Source organism: Amblyomma americanum, chromosome 1 (genome assembly GCF_052857255.1).
Source record: "Amblyomma americanum isolate KBUSLIRL-KWMA chromosome 1, ASM5285725v1, whole genome shotgun sequence".
Taxonomy (NCBI): Eukaryota; Metazoa; Arthropoda; class Arachnida; order Ixodida; family Ixodidae; genus Amblyomma; species Amblyomma americanum.
The window spans coordinates 371960285-371984601 of NC_135497.1; the positions used below are offsets into that span (position 1 = coordinate 371960285).

At 48.2% G+C, this 24317-nt stretch overlaps 1 protein-coding gene and 1 non-coding gene across 3 annotated transcripts in view; both read left to right on the forward strand.

The window, feature by feature from the left end:
• Positions 1 to 24317, forward strand: part of LOC144115653 (prolyl 4-hydroxylase subunit alpha-2-like) — a 71395-nt gene that overhangs the window by 35217 nt on the left and 11861 nt on the right. Inside the window, exon 2 of one of the 2 annotated variants that reach the window (XR_013311505.1) lies at positions 5724 to 5857. Coding sequence is in view for 1 of the 2 variants with exons in the window: in XM_077650099.1 (XP_077506225.1) it covers positions 5724 to 6057 (334 nt within the window). In the remaining variant the exon portion in view is untranslated. Of the gene's footprint in view, positions 1 to 5723; positions 6058 to 24317 lie in introns of those variants that run through there. The other variant, XM_077650099.1, reaches the window with a different exon arrangement.
• On the forward strand, positions 16160 to 16230 carry TRNAG-GCC (transfer RNA glycine (anticodon GCC)). Its single transcript has one exon. It is a non-coding gene; the product is annotated as a tRNA-Gly (tRNA).

The window sequence follows — 24317 nt, forward strand, 5'->3', positions numbered from 1 at the left end:
AAAGTCCACTTAGGAATAAAGCTATACAGAGAGTGCGAGGCAAGCCAGAACTCAAAATAACATAGACCTATTTGAACTTATTTGCAATAGAGTATCTCGCAGTTGTGGAGATGGTATCCTCAGGAAATTTCATATACAACAAACTTTTCTTAAATAAAAAAACAAGCATATGCGTTTTTATTCGGAGTGAAGTGAGAAGCTTTCCTTGTCATTTGTTTTTCCAGTCGGTACCCAAAAAATTTTCTCTTCTGATTATCTGGAGCACAATCTCATAAGAATGGTCCAAAATTTTATAGCACAATACCAGATGTGCGCTGCATATCAAGACAGGAAGCTAGCATTCATGTTACAGCAATTCATTTTTGTGATATGATGTACGCACTTCAACGCACAGACTTGTTTCGATGGACACTATTCCGTTTTATTTTCCACGAAATCATCGCCGCATTGCCCTGTTATGCAACACTGATGCAATAGCGGCACGCACATGCGATCGCGAGCATAACCAACGCTTTAAAAGACAGGATTAAGCAGGCTCCCACTTAGACTACGCGTTATTACAGATGAATGTAAGCGTTGTTCCTTCACTAACAACCATTGGCAAATATAACCCTATGGCACTCTGTCACGCAGTGCGGCACGAAGCGCTCAACGTGCATAACGGTCACAAAGTAGACTGAACCTTGCCCAGCTTGCGCTAACTCACCTCAGGATAACCCGCTGAAAAATATGCAAATAAAATTCAAATTTTATTTTGTGAGAAAGCTTTCAATGCGTTTCAACCGTGCGCACGCTTATCTGAGTGTTTGCTGACGAACATGAAGCGCGTGCGTGCTACCTGAGCTTTACTGCACCAGGTAGTAAAAGAAAGAAAGGGAAATACTTTGCTAAAGCCCAATTCACCTCTACGTCAGCGACTAGCGTCATCTGCTGACTGCCAGTAGCGTACACCGCTCAGCTAAATTGGGATATTTTAAGCCTTGCAATTTTGAGAAGCGTAGATAGTCCCGGGATATTCTATTTAAACATGGTGATTATGATCGCCGAATGTTCCTCTTCGCTGCGAAATTAACCGTGCTTCCGCAGTCGAACCGACTATTTTCGAACACTATAGAAAACCAATGGCACATCCAAAATTCTCGCGGTGGTTTTGAGTGTTCAGCGCCACGCAGGACGTGGTGCCAGCCTTGCATTCTAGAAGCATTTGTTGAAATTTCGAAGGCTTGTCCTAGATACCAGGTTTAAGCAACTGTCCCTGGTACACAGAGCCTCATAATGTCTCGAAACAGCGCGCGCCGGATAGACGTAGAGCAGAAGCTTGAGGATTCATTCTACGCAGTGGGTTTTTTTTCGGCGTAATTGTGAGGACGAAGAAGAAGACAAAGCGCTTCCCGATTTCACGTGTCCATCATCATCACCAGCTATTCGGTACCGTAGCAACACTCATGCGCTTGTTCAGCTTCGTGTTTCCTTTCGGCTGCTTACTTTTCCAAGTCGACGGTATCACCGAGCTCCACACTTCAACATTCCACCTCCAGGAGGGCTTGGTAACGGAGAGCCTAGCCCTGGAAGACCTGTCTCGCTTCTCGCTCGCGGAAGAGGTTCGACTCAGACGAAGAACTTCCGAGTTCGAAGCTGCTACTTTGGTGCCACCGAGACATAGCGATGCCCTGACGAAATTCTTGTTCGCTAGCCGGCTAAGTGGCTACCATATGAAACTCACGAAGGCTTCCATCAGGGATCGACATCGGGAGATTCTTCGCAGCATTCTCGACGCCGAGACTTTCTGGAAGTGGTGGCCTTTGGCACGCGACCTCAGTGCAGCATCTGGGGGATTATGCAATCTGCAACAGGTCTACGATGTCCCGGTGCCCGAAATGGCCGTGATGCGATCTCCCCTGCTCCCGCCTCTGTCTGCCGACGATCTCAAAGACGTGGCCAGGGGGTGCTTCGTAGAGGGACCATTTGGAAACAGTACGGCATGGTCAGCCACTGCCCTCCAAAAGATCTCGCAAGATCTAGATGCTCCGCCCTCACTGAGGCTCACGTTTGAAATGGGACTCTCCTCTCTGCTCACAGACGCTCACCGCAGAACAGAACAAGAGGCCGAAGGAAGGGAAATGATGAGCGATGATATAAATGAGTTAAAATCTATCTGCTTACAGTCCGGTGACATATGGCCTCAGCAAAGCGACCTTGTCTGCAAGCTGTCGGTAAATGGTGGGCATCCCTATCTGCTTTTCCAGCCACTCAAGGTTGAGTTCCTCTCATACGACCCCCGAATTGTCTTAATTCATGAGTTTTTTGGACGCTCGGAGTGTGAAATTATCCGAAATATGGGTTCTAGAAGCCTCGTACGCGGAACTATCGTCAGTGAGGACGCTCCTGACGGCACTGAAAGTGCGGCGCGGATCAGCAAGGTGAGAGATGTGTATGCAGGGCACCGCGTCAGTCGCGTTTCTAGGCAAATATTTCTAGAGGCCCGAGGAAAAAAGACGTTAGGGTTCATCTACAATGTCGTTCCTTTTTCTGCTTCAACGTAACTGCATGTTCCAATAAGTTCTCTAGTGTTCAGTAGCTTTACAAAATGTTGCCTTTGTACGGAGCGATTTGTTTTCCCAGCGCGAACGAATGAAGACGTTGCACTTTTCATGCGTTGTTCCCTGTTTACTCACGGTATATACTGAATGTTCGTTTTCTTGTTCGCGTACATATGAGAATGTGGCTGTCTACAAAAACATCTTGCGCGTGCAGACGACACGCTTACCGGCATGCAAACTTTCGCCACATAGTTCTAACCTTCCGCTTTTCATAACCTGTCACTTTATCTTGTCTCCTGTCACGTGCAGTAATTGCATATCCTGGGCGTGCGGGCCAACACAAGGCATGATTTTCTGCTCGTAAGTTCCTAGCGCAGCGCCCCCACCGCGTCATAGCATGTTAAATGAATTTGTATGCAAGGCCGTAACAAAAGGAGGGAATGTAGTCCTCACCCCTTCCCTATATCATTAAATTGCCAATATGGCATTGCATAAAGTGCTCAGCGTTATTCTCATCAAATGCGCCGACCTACTAGCGTAGCCTTAGATGCGAAACGAAGTTGGAGGAAATGAAACGGCGAATAAGAAGCGAGACTCATACTTCTAATGAGCATAATTATAATTGGTTTATTATAAACTTAAGCACGAATATCAAAATAACAATTTATCAGTAACCTCGTGTTATAACGAATAAAGCGTGCATCAATATGTAGGCTAAAAAACGTTTTCCGGTTGCTTCTTTCACTCTCCCTTTATCCATTCCCTTACGGCGCGGTTCAGGTGTCCGCCGATATATGAGACAGATACTGCGCCATTTCATGTTCCCAAGAACCAATTATTATTATTATTATTATTATTATTATTATTATTATTATTATTATTATTATTATTATTATTATTATTATTATTATTATTGTTGTTGTTGTTGTTGTTGTTGTTGTTGTTGTTTAGAGCAGGTTGGTTAAATGAACTAGTAGGACACGTATTGATGTAGCACCGCGTGTTCCCACAGGGTGGGCGCCACCGCTGTCGTTTACTTCATCTCTATTCGTTTTTGGTGCGCATGCGGCATATGAGCTGCGCTGTACAGCGTGATGGAGAAAACCACACATTACGAGTTTCGTCCTTCCTATATTAAAACATGTGAAACCAGGCATCTGGCTGGGCTCCGGAAGGGTACTCGGCAATAAACCATATTCAGAACATTAATCAGGTTATAGACAAAGGCGTAGAAAATAAGCAGCCCTTGTATATAGAGTTCATTGATAACGAGAAAGCATTTCATTCATTACAAGCATTGGCAGTAATGAATTACAAGCATTACAAGCATGCCCCTCACGGGGTGAGGGGCATTAGGCAGATGCTCTCAAGTCGTGAATGTCAGCTTACAGTTATTCCTCAGGCAGAAAGTATATAATAGATGCATGTCGCCATACCCAAAAGGTGAAGGCTGACAAAAGTCTATCGGTTAAATCGAGGACCACCTATTATGGAAAGGAAACTGATAGGTGTAATGTTAAAAGGCAGGAAGAGAGACGAGGGAGTTAAGGAACAAGCGGCCAGTTAGTTACATCACAGCTGACAACAAGGGGAGGAAATGAGTGTGGACAGGGCATGATCACCGGTGTTCCCGCATGTCAACTGAGATGATTACAAGCGAAAGGAAACGTGGCAGGTGGCGACAGAGAGTCAGGGGATGGGATCTTAGGAAGTTAGCAGGCATATGGTCACTGCAGTGCCGCCTCGGCTTCGCGAGGTGGTGGCTTCGACTCCCGCTGCCGGCCAGTTACCCACCAGTTTTCTATAATGGGAACAGGCCATGTCGCGGACTGGTGCTTGCCCTTCCAGTGTGGGCGGCTTGAGAAAGGAGGCAGCGTCTTCAAATCACGTCACTGTGGTCAGATGAGCCGAGCACCATTCTGGGGGAACTCATGTACCCATAAAAAAACTGGTGGGTGCCTAGCTGCACTAAGGATTGAACCCAAATGCGAGGCTGATGTTCTACCACAAGGCCACCGCTAAGGTCCCTCGGCGGATTTAATTTAAGGTATTTTATCCTCAGGACATTAGCATTACGAAGGGAGATCATCGAATCTCCAGTGACCGAAATCCACCTTTTGCGGCAAAGGCGTTCGTGGCCCTTTTTCGAAAGTGCCTATTCAAGCTCACAGTGACGGGATTTGAAGGCGCAGGTTCCGTTCCCAGGCCATCCATCCTGGAAAGCCGAGAGCCAGGCCGGCGGCTAAGGTTTTACCCACGTGAAGAAACAAACCGGTCGTTACCCGGCTGGCAGCGGCAGTCGAACCCACCACCTGCCGAAGACGAGGAGGGTGACCGTGGTGGGCATAGGTCTGGTTTAATTGGAGATTAATGAGAAAAGTCATAGGAATATCAACACTGTCCCAGTTGGTAGAACTGTCACAGACAGGGAATGGTTGCGGGATCGAATCCGGAATTAGGATGAATTTTTCTTAAACTACGAAGATTCTGCGGAAGGAATACAGGTTTTCTTTGTAGCCATCTGGCTATGTTTGGATGTATTCTGAGTAATTACTACCTTATTTCAAACTTAATCAACTTTGGGGGATTGTACTCAAGCACGTTGCGTTTGAAGCTCTGTAGAATTCGTGGATAAGAAACTATTACGAAACAATTGTTGGCAGCAAATCAGTTTTGACTGACATTTGTTCAGTACATAAGAGTACCGCATCAAGTACGCTGCTTTCTCTGGTACGCTGCGTTAAGCTCTAGTCGACTATGTTTGGTGCGCTTGTCACTTCGTGTGTTCACTTGACACCCGGTTAATTGAAATTCTGCCTCAAGGTTCCCGTAAGCTTTATCCTGTGTTGTGCACCTTTGCAGTATTTGAGTCATGAGACGTTTCCTAAGGCGGTTTTACCTGCTACCGGTAATGACCGGTTATGCCATTAAATTATTCGCGCTATATACGAAATGTAGGTAACGGCCTTGCTCGGACAAGGCGCCGGAAACAGTTCTGCAAGATTCTGTAGCCTAGGGTGTGCCGTAGAGCAGCGTAGCTCCATTTGCAAGCGTGCACAGCTCGCTACCGCTGCCTACTCGCAGTGTATACCCAGCTGCGCCCCCTTCCCCCCTTTTTAATGGACTTCACATTCCCCCTTCTCGTCTAAATGTTCGTCTCCAAATTCCTGATTTTGCCACCAGGTGTCTTGGCTGAGTGATGAAGACCACCCACTACTGCCCGAGCTGACGGCGCGAGTGGCGGCCGCAACGGGGCTCGCGGTGGATTCCGCAGAACCGTTTCAGGTGGTAAACTACGGCCTGGGCGGCTACTACGCGCTGCACCTGGATGCCATTGAGTTCGACGGCGCCGGCACCCTGGGAGTGGAGCGCATTAGCGGCAACCGCTTGGCCACCATGCTCGTGTTCCTGTCAGATGTGCCATCAGGGGGTGCCACGGCCTTCGCCGAGCCGGCGCTGGCCGCGAAGCCCCGGGCAGGCGACGCGCTCTTTTGGTTCGACCTGAGGCCATACGCTGGTGAGGGCGAGCCCTTGCACTACCCTTTTTTTCACCAAAAGAGAATCCAGGACGATCGCACGGCGCACATAGGGTGTCCCGTGCTCCATGGCTCCAAGTGGATCGCTACCAAGTGGATTCGTGAGAAAGGAAACGTGTTCGTAGACTACGACGTGCCGATATGAACAGCCGACTCCGAGCTCACTTGAGGAACACACACGTTTTTTCGGAGCTATAATTTACTAGCGTTGTTTGTGAGTGCTAATCATTTAGAAGTTGCAAGTTCTAAGTCTAAAGGGGTTTTCCTTTTTCAAACGCCCCAAAAACTTTCCCCGTATAGATGAAGGGACTAACGAATACATAGAACCGTCTTCGTCCGTGGACAATCTGCTGCGACCACTGCAGATATAGGCCAATGCTTTGTTGTTGACATTTATTGCTATTGCGTCAGTCGGTAGAAGGCAAAGCGCCGACAAAGCATATGCAGGCTTTCAGTATTTTTCTGCTACCGTGTGCAGAGAGCAGTCATCGCTTGCGCATTTTTTCCCCTCACAATCTTGGAGTACCGTTCATGGAGTGGCGTAAAATGTTTCAACCTTCTGGTGACTGCAGTGTGTGCCTCTGGTGTTTAGCTTTCTGCATTTTTGTGTATGTTAGAAATGAGAGCAAGATCAGACATCTTGATATATTAGAGAGGATTAGCATAGCATAGACGTACTTGCCTACTAGCGGAGACGTATACAGGACTATCGACTCGAGTTACCCCACTTGCGCCAGTTCCTGCAACTGTTTTCGCGCAGAAGGCGTTCGGTAATCCGGTGTACGTCTACGCTAGTAGGTACGTCTCCGCTATGCTAGATCTCTTTATTAACGTCAGCACGGCTGCATGTAGGTTTGGCGTATTTTTACTGTATGATATTTTATTTCTGGGAGTTAAAATGTCAGAAGGCGTAATGGAGTGAACTAATGTAAATTTTCTCGATTAAACTCACAAAATAAATCTAATTGCGCCCTTGCGAAATGTGGATTCATTTCATGCCGTGAATTCGGGACGGCACCTAACCAGCCTAACTAAGCTTAATTGCCTGTAGCGATTCAATAGAAAGTGGTGTTTGTGAATGGGTGAAATCCTGATTTTTTTTAAATTACTAATCGTAGAGATAACGGACTGGAGTTTTGCAACGGGGTTTTGGTTTTTAATGATCTTCCGCACACGTCGAAGGTAGCGGCTTCTCGATGCCTAGTAGAAAACGTGTTTTCAAAAGAATTCAATGTTTACAGAATGGAAATCTATGTAGCTGAGAACATTCAGAACCTAGCGCCATCTGTTGGGAGCCACAAGCGAACACAGCGTAACTCAATTCGGATATTTTAAACTTGTAATTTTGAGAAACCCAGGGAGTGCTGAGAAATTCTGCATGACCATGGTGATTATCATGGCCGACTCTTCCTCCTAACTGCAAAATCTGAGCTGTAAAATGCTTCCTGCGTTCATATCAACTATTTCTGATAGCCATAAAAATCAATGGGATATACCGACAATTCAAAATTCCCGCGGTGATTTTTATCGTTGAGGGCCACTTGGCACATGACGACAGCAGGGAAAACTTGAAGAATTTGTCTAGAGATCCTGGAGAGCCTATTAAAATGGTCAAACCGTAGAGCCGTTTTCGGAGCCGAGAGCACGACATGTAAAGAAATTAGGCTTCAATCGGTTTCTTTTTTTCCAGCGCCTACAAATATAACAGGGACTGGGCACTCCTTTGCTTTCTTGGGATGGCTTTGCGCACACGACAAGACGTATATACACAGGAAAGAGCAGAAGATGGCAGATAGAGCGCGAACTATCAACTGAATTCATTGCTTTCACAACAGCATATATATGCAGTATTTACACGTGCAAAAGAAGGGAGAGAGGGAAGAAAAAGAAGGGGATGACAAGTCAAGCCTGCATAGGTCAGCAAAAGCAACGGAGAAAATTCCTTTCCATAACATATAAGGTGACCGAGGGAACACAATTATCACCTTTTTCTTTGATGTGGAATGCTTCTAAATGTTTGCGGGCTATTTTGTTTTTACTCCTGCCCTGCAGAATCTTGATGTCTTTGAGCAGCGCCTCACAACCATGGCATGAAATGAAATGAGCGGGCAAGTTCGCCCGTTCTCTTTTTTGTATAGAAAGCGCATGCTCCCCTGCTCGTTCATTGACGCAGCGTCCAGTTTGGCCGACATACACGCGTCCACACTTGAGCGGGATTTTATATAGACCACGCCCGTGGCACATTTCACAAACTGAACAGCATGTTTCTTTGTGCATGCGCTTCGTGGGGCTCCTTCCTCGGTGATCCTGGGAAATAACACAGCGAATTTTTTTTTGGGGGGGGGGGGGGCGAAAAAATTACTGGAACAGCATGCCTGTTTGCCACTTTTTTAAATTGTGGACGACTTTGTGCATGTATGGGACCACCACCGGCTTTGTACTCTGCAAGCGCTCAAGCTCACAGCTGCGCTTGCCTTTCTTTATCTTCTGGAGAAGGTAAGGTTTGTGAAATGTTTGTGAAAGGCACATTTTGCGAAATGTGCCACGGGCGTGGTCTATCAAATCCCGCTCAAGTGTGGACGCTTGTATGTCGGCCAAACTGGACGCTGCGTCACTGAACGCACAGGGGAGCATGCCCTTTCTATACAAAAAAGAGAACGGGCGAACTTGCCCGCTCATTTCATTTCATGCAATGGTTGTGAGGCGCTGCTCAAAGAAATCAAGATTCTGGGCAAGAGAAAAAACAAAATAGCCCGCGAACTTTTAAAAACATTCAAGATCAAAGAAAAAGGCGATAATTGTGTTAGCGATACCTCGGTCACCTTATATGATATGGAAAGGAATTTTCTCTGTTGCTTTTGCTGACCTAAGCAGGCTTGACTTGTCATCCCCTTCTTTTTCTTCCCTCTCTCCCTTCTTTTGCAAGTGTGAATACTGCATATATATGCTGTTGTGAAAGCAATGAATTGAGCTGATAGTTCGCTCTCTATCTGCCATCTTCTGCTCTTTCCTGTGTACTTCTTTTCGTACTATTTTCAAAACACGGGTGACACCCAATCTCGCACTGTAGGGTTATAGCCTATAGGACAATGCGCAATGTATTATCGCTTGTGTGTTGGAGATAAGCTGATCTATTGACATTTTTATATATCTAATTATCGGTAAACGAAACTATTTCGTGGTCCATTTCGAGCTCCATATACAGTCGAGCCCGCATACAACAGCCGCAATAATAAACGCTCACTTATTAGAAATGAGCGGGGTGCTACTGTCAAAATAAGTATTGTGGCAATGACAACGCGCATCAGATGTAACGAAGAACTGTGGCCACTCCTACCGGTTACAGCAAACGAGGAGGTGCCGTGATCTCGCCCCAGGAGTCGAAAAGCTCGCGCTTCCTACAAGCGCCGAGACCGGAGAGCGCCTCTCAGCCCCCGTGAGAAATCTAGCGGCTACCCAAAAAAGCAACAGTAAGGCGAAACTGTAGACAACGGCCTGTCAAGTGCGTTCCGATGCCGATCATTGCTTGCATGTGCACCGCGCATTGGGCGCGTCTGCCGGCTTGCAAAGCGACTACAGCATCTAAGGATTAGTCCAGTGGTCACGAGAAAGGGGCGGCGTCAAGAGCGAAGCTCCTTCGCTCGGTCGGAGATCAGCCAACGGCAGGGATTTGAGCTTGCTGGCCCTGCCGTTCAAGTGGCTTGTGTTATCTGCCGAGCCGGCTCTTAACCTCTTACGCTCCTACCGTGTGAAGGTTGCGTGTAAACATATATTAGTGTGGGCAGAGAAAAAGAAAGAAAAATTGGCAGTGACTTCGCTCGGCTATGCCAGTATATACGTAGCGAGAGGTACGTTTCTCCGGCTGAGCTTGTTGTGGTCATTGTATGTTTAGCAATAAGACACATTGATTACACACATCTTTTATTCATTTTGTTTGACAAAGACGAAGACTGCCCGATGATCTGCGAAGTAGCATGCAGCGGTCTCAATTTTTTTGATACAGTATTCAGATTTGGTAGAGCCTTATAACATAGCTTGCACGTGACGTCACTTCCGCCCCCATTAAGCGCTGCCGGCCATGCTGCCGAACCATTCGGCCGCCCCCGCCCGTCCTCCCTGTGATGCATTACAGGCCGCTCCTGGGACGCTTTGGATTATTTTCCTATCCTTTCGTGCGCGCTGCCTACTCCGCAAAGGAAGCATCCATTCTGTGGAGGCTAATACTCTGAAATTATTCCATCGGCGCTGCGCTGACTAAGTGAAAATTTGAGACGATATGGGTCCGTACATGCGGCGATCGGGAGTCGACAGGACGATGGGCGTTGATGTGTTTGTTCCCTGATGTGACCCACGGGGATATCGTCTACTCTTCCAGCTTTGTGACGTCGGAAGAAATGAAAGCCTTGAAATCATTGGATGCACGCAAGGATTTCTCCAGCAGGTGGGTGGGAAGGCTGTCTGCGATGCACCTGCGAGACGAAAAGCTCGGCTTCGGCACGCCGCTTTCTCTGCCGTCGTCGCTCGCTGCGATCCGAACCGGCTTGCCTAGTGCTGTAGCCTAGATGTAGCGACGCGGGACCCACTCTGGGCTTGTGTTGTCATGCAAATTGGATGGCGTCAATCAAAACAGCAACATTCACTTCAGGGTGTAGTGCTTGTTTCCCACGTTTTCGAAAGCATTTAGTTCCCGGCACAAGCCTATTACCTGTCAGAAATTGCGTTCCGCACACACGTAAACTGGGGTTGTTCGGGGTCCAAATCGTCGCGCTTAATGCTAGCCAGCCGCAGTCCGCGCCGATTCGTACTGAGAGTACTGGGGCGTTCGCACTTGCACGCCTACGATTATCTAACGAATGCAGAAGAAGTTCGTGTTAATCGGCTTCTTTCGCCTGGAGCCGTCGCTACGGTTGGAGCACTGAAGGGTGGCACAAAAAACCATATTGAATCTACGGATGAACGAGAACCAACACGATGCGAGCTAACAGAGGCGGCGGTAAGCTAGAGGCGGACTGGTGGTGGTTCGGCAGGAGGGCCGACTGACATCGCACGGTCACCGGATGTGACGTCGGTGCAAGCTATCTATACAAGCTCTATAGTTCTCCATTGTGTAGTCTCAATGTGAGGGTCCGAAGCTAAATTAAAGTAAAACTTTTCTGTCATAGACTGACTAAGAGAGTCCTGTTTCCTGCTGAAATCACCCAAAGTATCTCACCGAAAAACAGCGCGCTTACACGGGACACGAGAAAGGAGACACGCACACACACAGCGCTGACTTACAACTTCAGGTTTTATTGCCCTGCTCACAATAAATACTAGAAAGGAAAAAAACAAAAACAGTGGAAAGCGAGGAAGAATTCCTTCTGTCGCATCATGTCGTCATAGTTATTCAAGATATTGAATCTCTTTTCATGTCAATGCTATCGATGGTGTGCTAACGCATGATGCGGCTTTCCTATCAATGATGAAAGCTTCATACACCTCGCCCTTGTGCTGGTGATTATATCGCCTCAAAATCTGGCTTCGTCCAAAGTTAGGTGTGCAGTGACAGCCAGACACGTCTTTTGCCAGCGTGCTGCCGTATCCCGTGCGGATGTTAGTGGCGTGCTCTCATAAACGGTCGTTTATGCAACGTCGACTTTGACCCACATACGATGCACCGCATGACAGCGGGATCTCGTAAATTACCTCCGTGTCACAGGTGGTGAACATTTTTTCATGCTTTTTACTGCACCGCGCTGGTTTTGGGGCATCTTCGTTCACCATTCTGCAAAGCAAATTGAGCTTTCTCGGTGCAGTTAGAATCAAATCAACTCCAGCGCGCCCTACTATCTTCTTCAACGAGTGGCTGATCCCGTGTAGATACGGAATAACAGCCCTCTTCTCTTTTTCTTTCCGTGGCTTCTTCGGGTGGCCAGATTGGCGGAGATATTTCAGGAGTTTGAATCCGATCCCTGAAATGAGGGCATCCGGGAAGCCCGCTTCGAGTAGACGTTTCAGCTGGGACTCTGTGCTAGCTTGCTGACGGTGATGGCACGATCTTTTGAGGGCATTCTTCAAGGCACCCAAGGCTATTGCTCGTTTGACGAGCTTCGTATGCGAGCAAGAGTATGGCAAAAGGCTTTTCTTTGACCTCGGAGCATAGCACCAGCACAGATGGTCCTCACTTGGAAACAACCGGAGGTCAAGGTACTGAAGTTGGCCTTCATCAGGCAATTCGTTTGTCAATTCAAATTCTCCTAAGTTTTCAGAAAATACCTTGAAAAGGGCCTCCACGTTCTTGCCTGGGTCCTGATCAGACGTTTTGTAGACGACGAGGAAGTCGTCGACAAAACGAAAAACCCTTACTACGTTGGTGTTGAGCAACGCTTCTTTTAGCCGACGATCCGCCTTTGCAAGCAGGAGATCGCTGAGTAGAGGTGCGACACAGGAGCCGATGCACACGCCCTGCCTCTATACGAACAGTTCATTATTGAAGCTGATAAACGTAGACCTTAGGTAAAGGGCCATAGCTTCGAGGAACTTCTCTGTGCTGATTCCGCAGGCGTTCCGAAACCGTACAGTACCCAGAGCTTCAATGCCTTCTGTAATCACATCAAACAGAGAAGGGTGCAGTAGTGAGTAGTAAAGATCCTTTACATCGATGGAAAAAACACTCACACCTTTCGGGCATGAGCCATGAAGGAAAGCAGAGACTTCTTCAGGCTTCTTAACCTGGAACGGATCTTCCACGGCCAACAAAGACAGTGAGTCTTGCAGAAACTTGCCCATGGAGTGCTGCCAGGTGCATTTTTCCGACACGATCACCCTGAAGGGCCAGTTGTCCTTATGTGTCTTCACCGTGAAGAACGCACTTAGGCACAGTCCTTTGCTTTTCCTCACTGCTGTACCCAGCTTTGTCAGGTTGAAGGCGTAACAAAGATGCTGGGCTTCTTTCTTAACAGCTTGCGGCTTGACCTTATTGAGCTTACGGAAGTTCTTCATAACGGCTTCACTTGCCTTCTCGCCAAAGGTCGAGGAAGGCAAAACTTCAAATCCTCCTTTGTCCGCTGTCAGAAGTCGAAGGTTCGCCTCTCGCAAGGACAATGCCACCTCATCAAACCGTACCGATGTTCTCTTCTTTGGTGCCTTTTTTAACACATCGACGCCCTCACTGATGCATCTGCCCGCCTCTTCAGCGTGCGCTTTGACCGCACTCCTTCTAACAAAGGCGAGAGGCTCAACCTTGTCAAGCCGGGGTTCGATGCAGAACTTCGGTCCTAACTCAAGGACACGAGAAGCTTTAACCGGTACTTGCGTATTGCCAAAGCCGTGAACTGTCTGCCGAGGGCGGCCTTGGCTTTCTATCTTGGAAATCGAGCCTAGAACCTTCTTCCAAAAGAAGTCCGCCAACTGCGATACATTTCGAAAGGCTTGTTGCAGGCGTTTCTCAGCTCCTCCCGGCGGGCCTTCGCGAAGGCAGGCTAGTCTTAGGCACTCCTTGACGTACTCCACTTGGTGCCAGGCCTCGGAGCGAAGAAGACGGCATAATTCGTCGCCATGCTTCCCTGACGGAGGTAAGGGACCCACAATGCAGCGAACTTCGTGCGGGACAAAGTGGCGTTTGATAGAAACTGAGTAGAGGCGCGCCTTGCACGTTGCTGCTACTCTGTGCAAGCTAGCACAGAGTCCCAGCTGAAACGTCTACGCGAAGCGGGCTTCCCGGATGCCCTCATTTCAGGGATCGGATTCAAGCTCCTAAAAGATCTCCGCCAATCTGGCCACCCGAAGAAGCCACGGAAAGAAAAAGAGAAGAGGGCTGTTATGCCGTATCTACACGGGATCAGCCACTCGTTGAAGAAGATAGTAGGGCGCGCTGGAGTTGATTTGATTCTAACTGCACCCAGAAAGCTCAATTTGCTTTGCAGAATGGTGAACGAAGATGCCCCAAAACCAGCGCGGTGCAGTAAGAAGCATGAACAAATGTTCACCCCCTGTGACACGGAGGTAATTTACGTGATCCCGCTGTCATGTAGTGCATCGAATGTGGGTCAAAGTCGACGTTGTATAAACGACCGTTTACGAGAGCACGCCACTACCATCCGCACGGGATACGGCAGCACGCTGGCAAAAGACGTGTCTGGCTGTCACTGCACACCTAACTTTGGACGAAGCCAGATTTTGAGGCGATATAATCACCAGCACAAGGGCGAGGTGTATGAAGCTTTCATCATTGATAGGAAAGCCGCGTCATGCGTTAGCACACCATCGATAGCATTGACAAGAAAAGAGATTCAATATCTTGAATAACTATGACGACATGATGCGACAGAAGGAATTCTTCCTCGCCTTCCTCTGTTTTTGTTTTTTTCCTTTCTAGTATTTATTCTGAGCAATGCAATAAAACCTGCAGATGTAAGTCAGCGCTGTGTGTGTGCGTGTGTCCTTTCTCGTGCCCCGTGTAAGCGCGCTGTTTTTCGGTGAGATCATGTGCCAACTGGCCCGGCAACTGTCTTTAAAACACCCAAAGTAACACACAACTGTGAAAGCGTGCCGTAGGTTGGTATACACGTGGCAGCCACGTCAATCGTCTGCTTGACAGATGTTTGCGGTTCCACGTAGACTCCTTGGATGATAATTCCGCTTTGCAGAAGCCGAACATAGCAGGCTTCACCATTATTCACCGCGATCGAAGGGAGACAGCGGCGATACCTTGTTTCACGTACACACAGACTCCAGCGTTCTTATTTGATTCAAGCCAACTGCCAGGCGACAACCTCAGGATCGGAAGAGTTAATCTCCTCTTGTCTATACCCCCTTTAAGCAGCGGCTGGACTCTCCTTCTCTGCATGCATGTCAAACGTTGTGATACAGACGCCCACTACATCTCCGCTTTTTATACGCAATGCTGCGCATGTGAAGCCGGGTTCGGGGGATAAAGCGGCGTACGGCGAGGCGGCGACGAAGCGCGCGGCGCAGCTGTGGGGTCTCTCTGGTTACTATGGTATCGGCACATGCGCACAACTCTTCATCCGCGTGACGTCAAGCTCGGCTTTGACGGAGGAGCGGGCGCGCGGCCGTGGCGACGGCGATGCGCACGCCGAACTTTTCTCCACTTCGGTTGCTATCGTAACGGCGCATGCGTACAACTGGCCTCTCCAATGTACCTCGAAATACTCACTGGTAGCCCAGTGTAGCTCTCGCTACAAAATAATGTTGGCGATTGGCAATTGCAGCTAATACGATCTTGGAGCCCGTGCGCTGAGCTACCTTCGCCGGTATATCGTCCCAATAGAACGACAGATTCCGCCGTAGAAAACCTAAGTCATCAATCGCATGGAATCTGCGGCAACGAGCCCTTGATGCACAGCTGGACAGTTGTTGCCTGGGATGAATATGCGGGTGCGGTAGCCAACGTGGCATCCCCGTGCTCTCACAAAGCCGTCGTACGCGAAGTGTACGAGCACTTCGTGACCACTGGTAAACTGATCAAAAACGCGGACACTTGAACCGCAATTTATTTTTATCGCGCCGCCGAAGTAGCTAGTTTACGGCAAGGGCCTCAGCTAGAAGAAAATGACCGCCCTGAAGAGTTTGGAAAGCCCTGCGATAGGATCTGCTTTGAAGGTATAGACGCACATAACGCACTTATTTAAGAAATAAACATAAGTTCTGTTGGAGAACCATATCCTCAACCGTAGTATGAAAAGTCTACTTACTACGAACTTCGGATTTAACGAATGAAGTCCTCGTGACCTTCAGGGTCGTTTTATACGGGCTGTACTGTAATCGAGTTCGACTGCAGTCCGCGATAATATCTTTTTAAAAGCGCAGAATTGTGATCAATTATTTCATGTTCGGCTGCCTCTTGCGGCCCAACCTCTGGCTCAGTGCTAATCCCCTGTATGCACCCTATTTTTGTATAGCACACGGGCGATAGTGGCGGACCTGAGCGTCACCACTCTCACCCACTCGGCCACTAGAGCACATCAGCCCCGCCGGCGTAACGCGAGCCATGAACGGCGACTCGGTCGAAATAGAGGAGACTGACCCACATTGGAGGTGCTTGCGCAATGTATCCGAAGGCTGCGGCTTTTTGTACCGTCGGCGTCGGTGGTTCAGTGGTAGAATACTCGCCTGCCACGCGGGTGGCCCGGCTTCGATTCCCGGCCGACGCAGTGTTTTAACGTTTCGTTTTTGACCGCGAAGTTGAGTTTCCGGAATGGCGCCACTTGACGTAGTTCGAAGCTGCACTTTAAGAACGCCATTGCGTACTGTACTCTGTCACAATAGAGAGTTATAGAATATCGTTACCATGTTTACGTTACCGTCTTACCGTTAACCGTGCCCGGCAAGCGACGTCTGCGCATGCGCCGCCACTTTCCGCTCCGCAAGCACTTTACGGAATCTCTTTTAGCGTTGCGGAGAGTAAGCGTTCGCTCGTAAACAAACATAGCGGCGCCCTGCACGGCCGTTTCGGACCAAATACGGGACCGCCGCCAAGTTCTACGGCGTTATTTCTCGCTATACATGAAGGCATTCGCTTTTAATTTGCAAACTCTCATCCATACGTTGCGGTTTGAGTAACAACTAGGCCGTGTTTTTGAGATTATTTGCCGATATTTGAGCAGTTGAGCCTGAGTGTATGTCGTGTACATAGCCAAATAGCAAAGACTACACTGAAGCTCTTCAGTTTGGTGCCCGATTTACCAATATTCTATATTTTCATGATTTTTTTCCTCGAAAAAAAAAAGACTGGTAATTCTCTTGGTAAATTCACCAGTAATTGCAGAAAATAAAAAAGTATCTCTGGCCCGGAGTTGGCGCGCATTAACTTACTGCCACTAGATGGCGCCACAGTGTTCACATCTAAACACATAAAGAAGCGACGATGCGGCACGGCAAACAGGTGTCGAAGTTGTGCTTTTTTTACAGCGGTCGCAACGCAATGTGCGCAGTGTATGCAAGCTTACTGAGGTCTACGTAGTGAAATTCTCTACTGGCCAAGGTAGGCAAAGGTGTCTAGCTTCACGGGCACATTTGAAAAGCCGCTCAGACAGCTGTTAGCTGAAGTGTAGTCGGTACGCCTTTATATGCAGAGAGAAAGATTATTAACGTGTAGCATTTCACTTCATAGAAATGATTGCAATGGATCCGTATTTTTTATTATTAAAAGCTGGGCATCTACAATCATCATTACTCGTTTTAGCCTTACACTGACTTGTTACGGGAGAGACGGTACGCTAAAACGTCTTCTGGCGTGCGCCGCGCTAACCGGAAAATAAGGCTTCCGGTAACACGGTAAACGGTAACGTAAACACGGTAACGATATGCTATAACACCCTAATCTGGCAGTTAATGACAAAACTATATATAGAGTTGGCAACATCACATCAGGTTCCGAATTAGAAAACTATTCCAATAGTACAACGGCACGTGGCCGGTGGTGCTTTGGCTGCAGTTGCGTGCCGGTTGCCACAATAGCCGAATTCATGTGCGAGCCCGTCGCAAACCTTTTTTGATTGCGAGATGCAACATGAGTTCAGGCCCTACTATACCGACACCAGTCGTAGATTTGGCTACGGTGCCAGGAAGGTATTAAATACAGTATCGTTGCGGCAAAATAACCGAGGATGATAATTGCTTGTTTGGCTCGTCAAACCTGTTTGCTAAGACGTCTCCAAACGCAAAAAATGAAGGCGGAATTTCAATTTATGGACGTCTAAACTATTGCTGGGCTGCATTCAAATGAGGAGATTAGTATATCGCAGAAGAGAAACCGTGATTTTTCACGCTGTGGCCAAACGAGGAGAAATACTTATAGAGCGGCTGATAACGAAAGACATGAAATCATGCTTATTTACCATATTCAAACTCGTTGCATTGATCACATGCAGATCTTATGTCAGGAAGCTTAAAAGAATTAAAAACAAAACTATCTCCTCCCACTGTTTCTGAGTATAACGGGCTAATGATCACATACTAAAGGGAATCATAAAGAATGCAAAATAACAAATAAAGAACAATAATACCGAAGCACTAACTGAAATAATAGCGATAGAAAACAACCGCACAATACAAGGCTTCTAAAATAGCTGCAAAAAATTTTTGAAATTCAGATTGAATAATAATGGCGGGTTAACTACAGCGCACATGGCTACAAACCAAGAGAGAAGCACGAAAGCTGCAGTCCTCGACATAAAGTATAAGAGCTCATCTGTAACATGATTGCAAAATGAAAACGGAGGAAAAAAAAACTCGGGTAGCGAATAAGATAGTCATAGGCAAAGAAGGGTCGGGTAGGCGCTTTGTTCTGATGCCCACCTGCTTTCTTTTTTCTTTTTTTAAGAGCGCGTGATTCATATAATTCCATAGAAGCCTGAACGTAGCTATTCGCTACACTCGCTCATTTAAATAAATTGAGGGTTGGAAGGCGTTTCAGTAATTACAGACAACAAGAGGAGTAAACGGAGCTTTCCGCACTGCTCTAACTACAATCATGCTTGCGCATGTAAAGAATTAGGCAAGTAAATAATCATGATGTGTTATGCGCCGCTGTGCCAGACCGCATTGCACGCGCACTCATATCATGTACCTCTAATTTCCGTCTACTCAATTCTGGAAAGCATCAGTGCAAGTGGTCTGTTTAGTTGTGCTTTCGCCCGTAATTAAAACGACAGCACTACAGTATGTCGTTATACGCTGATTTCGGTATTCAATGAATTCGGCGCGCCCCTAGAATAATATATTTCTGCATTGCGCGCTGTACGGCACGCCAGTGTAAGGCTCGAGGTTAACTTGGACCATTTGGTCTTCATTAACATGCGCCGAATTATCTGTGCTGGGACTTTTTTGCATTTGACTTCCGTCGAAAAATTAAGTAGTTAAACAATGTTGGGAGGCTACTTTTTCGAAAAATATGTTTCGAATATTCACATTGTTTCTGTTTCCTCTAAACTGTAGAGTATTATTGGCGCTCTATCGAGAAGTAGAGCGATACTACCTTTTATCAGAAAACAGGCTTATGTATAATTCTTTTTTTACTCTCAACTCTGTGGTTTTTTTAGTATGGGGTTCCACCACTGCAACAACTTAGGAAAGCTTTGCATCCTACAAAAAAATATATATGAGATCACTGCTGCACCCACATTGGAGGAATGCGTAAGCAGGGACACCTCCTCGGGCCTCTTTGCCCCTATTTGCCTAAATTAATCAGGTTCCATCATTGCCTATTTTGAGCTTTCAAACTTTGCGCCACGCTTCGTTTTCATATTTGGAGCCACGCTTCGCTCCGTCCACCCTTTCGGTTTTTCAAATTTGGCGCCACGCTTTAGCTCCGCCCACTTCTGGTGTTTTAATATTTGGTGCCAATTTTGCTCCGCCCCCGCCTACTTTTCGATATTTTTGGCTCTAATTAACTAAGTAATTGCCCCACATGCACCTGATAATTTCCCGTGTGAAATGTGTTAATGCTCTATCTAATGCAACCATTCTTTTTCTTATAACTCTCAATTTGTTCGAACGCTATCGTGATGACAAGCTCGTGAATACACGAAACCGCAAACATAGCCATACAATGCGCATTAAAAAAAAAGATAGTGCAGCTCCTTTTTAATATTCCGTGCAGTTCTCATACTCTGATCTGTTCCCGTTTGGAAATTATATCATTATCGACTGAATGTCGTATTTAAGACGAATAAAAGCCATGAACGTTTTGGCAGCTGAGCTCACCTGCAATCAAAAGATACATCCTACACAGCACGCTGAATACTGGAAGGTGTCATTCCCCGTGCCAAATATTGCATGGGAACATTCCTAAATTGAGTCTACACTTTTTAAAAACCTCAGTAAATGTGAAATTGATTACCATCGCACTACGGTTCGCGAACTACACCACTTTGAATGCCCCAGATGTAAACAGTTCTGATTTTTTTCCTCTTTCTTGCTCCCTTGTATTGCATTAAACAAAGCAGACCCTGCCTTCTCTCTTTTTACAAATTTCAGCGTGTTCATGTATGCTTCAGTATCGCCTTGCAGAGAGGACCTTTTGTTCTGGTAAGGCTTTCGTGCAGCTTTTACTCATGGCCCCCACTATCGTTTTGATGAAAAAAAAAGCGTCTTATTATACTATTGTTATTTTTAATATCAGATTGAGCTAGGGCAGAAATACACAGATAGCGTTCCTAATTAAAGAGCTCAGATTTGGACGAGCAAATCGTATGCTTTAGGATGAGGCGGCAGTAGTAAGAGCAGAACGATATATTGTCACGGGTGGTACAGCTCGGTTGGAGTAGGTGACTGCAGCGGTCGTCAGTAGCAGTCCCCAAAAGCGGAGCATTCGCAGCCAGACACTTCGGCTTCTTTTTTTAAGGCCAGCTCGCGCGCGCATTCCGCGCTCTCGTGGTTCTAGTAGAACGACGACGATGAACTGGCGGTGTCATTACTCCCCGGTAAAAAGAAGCATCGTCCCGATGCTGGGAGTGAGTGGAGAGGTCGGAAGGACTGAACGGGGTTAGTGGGCGAGGCTACCGATCGTGATAAGGCTTCAGGCGGACCACGTGAACCACTTCAGGGCACGGGGACCGTCGGGACTTCTGAAATCCATCGGGAATGACCTCGTAGTTGAGGTCGCCCAATGACCTGACCACGCGGTATGGTCCGAAGTAGCGATGGAGGAGTTTTTCGCTCAGTCCTCGTCGCCGAATGGGGAACCACACCCACACACGGTCGCCAGGCGCATAATGGACGTCGTGACGGCGCCGATTGTAGCGATCTGCATCTCGAAGTTGTTGGTCCTGAATTCGAACTTTGGCCAGTTGGCGAGCAGCTTCGGCGCGTTCCAGGAACGTGTAGGTATAAGCGTGAAGGCTAGAGTCGTCCAGATGTGGTAACATTGCGTCGAGCATCGTCGTCACTGCACGGCCGTAGACGAGTTGGAATGGAGACATCTGCGTTGTTTCTTGCATGGCCGTATTGTAGGCGAAGGTGACATAAGGAAGCACTTCGTCCCACGTTTTGTGTTCAATATCGACGTACATGGAAATCATGTCAGAAAGGGTTCGGTTCAGTCTTTCAGTCAACCCGTTCGTTTGAGGGTGGTACGACGTTGTTCGGCGGTGGTTGGTATGACTGGATACCAAGATCTCCTGCAGCAGCTCAGCCATGAACGCAGGGCCTCTGTCAGTGATCAGCACTTCAGGTGCCCCATGGCGGAGTACGATCTCATGCACGAAGAACTTAGCGACTTCTAAAGCGGTGCCGCTGGGTAGAGCTGACGTTTCTGCATAGCGGGTAAGGTAGTCCGTCGCGACAATTATCCATTTGTTGCCAGAGTTCGAACGTGGGAACGGACCCAGCATGTCCATTCCTGTTCGTTGGAAGGGCCTTGTGGGTGGTCTAATGGGCATCAAGAACCCAGCTTGTTTGGTTGACGGTACCTTGCGACGCTGACAGGCTCGGCACGTTCTGACGTAGTGAGTGACATCAGCACGGAGACGAGGCCAGTAGTAATTCTCTTGGATTCGGGCTAGCGTACGGGCTATGCCCAAATGTCCAGAAGTGGGTTCGTCATGGGAGGCTTGGAGGATTTCATTGCGCAGGCTAGGCGGTACGACGATTAGGTATTGCGTATTGTTTGGAGCGAAATTTTTCTTGACCAGAAGACCATTGCGGATGCATAAAGATGGCAACACGCGCCTGAAAGCGCGTGGGGCGGTCGTGTTGCTGCCGTTGAGAAATTCCATTACGTCTCGAAGTTCGAGGTCGGCGCATTGTTGGTCAGCGAGGCAGGAGGCGCTGAGAGCAGTCAGTAAGATGTCGTCATCATTACAGGCGTCGGTAGAAGGATCTACTGGGGCGCGGGACAGACAATCGGCGTCAGAGTGATTGCGCCCGGATTTGTACACGACAGTCATGTCGTATTCCTGGAGCCGCAGACTCCATCGGACGAGGCGAGCGGACGGGTCTTTAAGGCTTGCGAGCCAGCATAAGGCATGATGATCGGTCACCACCTTAAAATTTTTGCCGTAAAGGTACGGTCGGAATTTCGAAGTGGCCCATACAATGGCAAGGCATTCTTTCTCGGTAGCGGAATAGTTTGATTCGGCTGGTGACAAACATCGACTTGCGTAAGCGATGACCCGTTCTTGACCTGCTTGGATCTGGACCAGGACAGCACCTAAGCCGATGTTGCTGGCATCAGTATGGAGCTCCGTGTCGGCGTTTACGTCGAAGTGAGCCAGAACGGGAGGCGCCTGCAGGAAACTTTGAAGGCTGCGGAATGCATTTTCTTGCGCTGCTTCCCATGTGAAAGGTGTGTCCGACCTTGTTAGGCGCATCAGCGGCTCGGCAATGCGAGCAAAATCTTTCACGAAGCGACGGTAATACGCGCACAATCCAAGAAAACGGCGGACAGCTTTCAGGTCTTGCGGCGGCGGAAAATGTGCAATAGCTGTTGTTTTTTCAGGATCAGGCTGAACACCGGCTTGATTCACAACGTGCCCTAAGAACTTCAGCTCTGTATACGCAAAGTGGCATTTCTCATTTTTGAGCGTGAGTCCAGAAGACCTTATTGCTTGTAGGACCAATTCGAGGCGGTGAAGATGCTCCTGGAAAGTCGGGGCGAAGACGACAACATCGTCAAGATAGACGAGACACGTCTGCCATTTTAAATCGGCAAGGACGGTATCCATGAGGCGTTGGAAAGTTGCCGGTGCAGAGCACAGTCCAAAGGGCATGGCCGTAAATTCATACAGGCCATCTGGAGTAATAAAAGCTGTTTTTTCACGGTCCCGCTCATCGACCTCAATTTGCCAGTAACCTGACTTGAGGTCCATCGAAGAAAAGTATTTAGCGCTACAAAGGCGATCCAGAGTGTCGTCGATCCGGGGGAGAGGATAGACATCCTTTTTGGTGATTTTGTTTAAGCGACGGTAGTCTACACAGAACCGCAATGTTCCGTCTTTCTTCTTCACAAGGACGACTGGCGCTGCCCAGGGACTCCGGGAAGGACGAATTACGTCGTCGCGGAGCATTTCCTTGACTTGGCGGCCAATAGCGTCGCGTTCAGCGGGAGACACTCGGTAGGGGGACTGTCGGAGAGGGTGCACGTTATCGTCCGTAATAATGCGATGCTTCGCTAGGTGAGTTCGTCCAACACGCGATGATACCGAGAAGATGTCGCCGTAGCGCAGAAGAAGATCTTTAACTTGTTGCTGCTGCGTCGGGAAGAGTGCTGGATTGACGTCGAACGTGAAACCAGTGACTGGGCTCTGCTCTTGCGACAACGACATTGTGGAAATACTAGGTGTGCTGCTGACATGGGCGATGGCATCGACGTGAGCCACAACGGTTCCCACGTTCAGATGTTGGTGTGCACCACCGAAATTGGTTATCAGCACTTCTGTTTCTCCGTCGACGAGATTAACGACTCCTCTGGCGACAGCAAGGCTCCGGGGAGTAATGACACCTCGCATAAGGTACCGGAGTTTCTTCTGCTCTGTCATGTCCGGGTCAGCTCGACGAAATAACTTTGCCATCTCTTCGAAGTATACCAGTATGTTTTCATTTGGTAGCTGGGTTCGGGACTGAAGGAGCAGATCGGCCCGTTCTCTTCGAATCACCGTGGTGAAATCCTTCAGGAACTGGTCTTTAAATACGTTCCACGTCGTTATGGACGACTCCCGGTTCTCGAACCACGTACGAGCTGCGCCCTCCAGCGAAAAGAACACGTGTTGAAGCTTGGAGTCTTCCGCCCATCTGTTGTACCGGGCCACGCGTTCAAATTTCTCCAGCCAGTCTTCCGGGTCTTCGCCTGGAGAACCTTGGAAGATCGGTGGCTCCCGAGGCTGCTGCAGCACAACAGAAGGTGAACTAATCGTCGTCTGCATGCCTATTTCGGGCTGGACGGTCGTCGACGATGGCGCTGAACGAACCGCTTGGGTTGAGCGAGACTCTAGAAGCCCAAACTCGGGTTGAAGGCCTTGGAGCCGGCGGCTGCCGTGGTGTACAGGCGTCACCTCGATGGCAGATGACCCTGGAGCACTTGAATCCCTGCTTGCTGGGGGAGTCCGAGGCATGGAATGCGTTACCCAGCACCCCCACCAGATGTCACGGGTGGTACAGCTCGGTTGGAGTAGGTGACTGCAGCGGTCGTCAGTAGCAGTCCCCAAAAGCGGAGCATTCGCAGCCAGACACTTCGGCTTCTTTTTTTTAAGGCCAGCTCGCGCGCGCATTCCGCGCTCTCGTGGTTCTAGTAGAACGACGA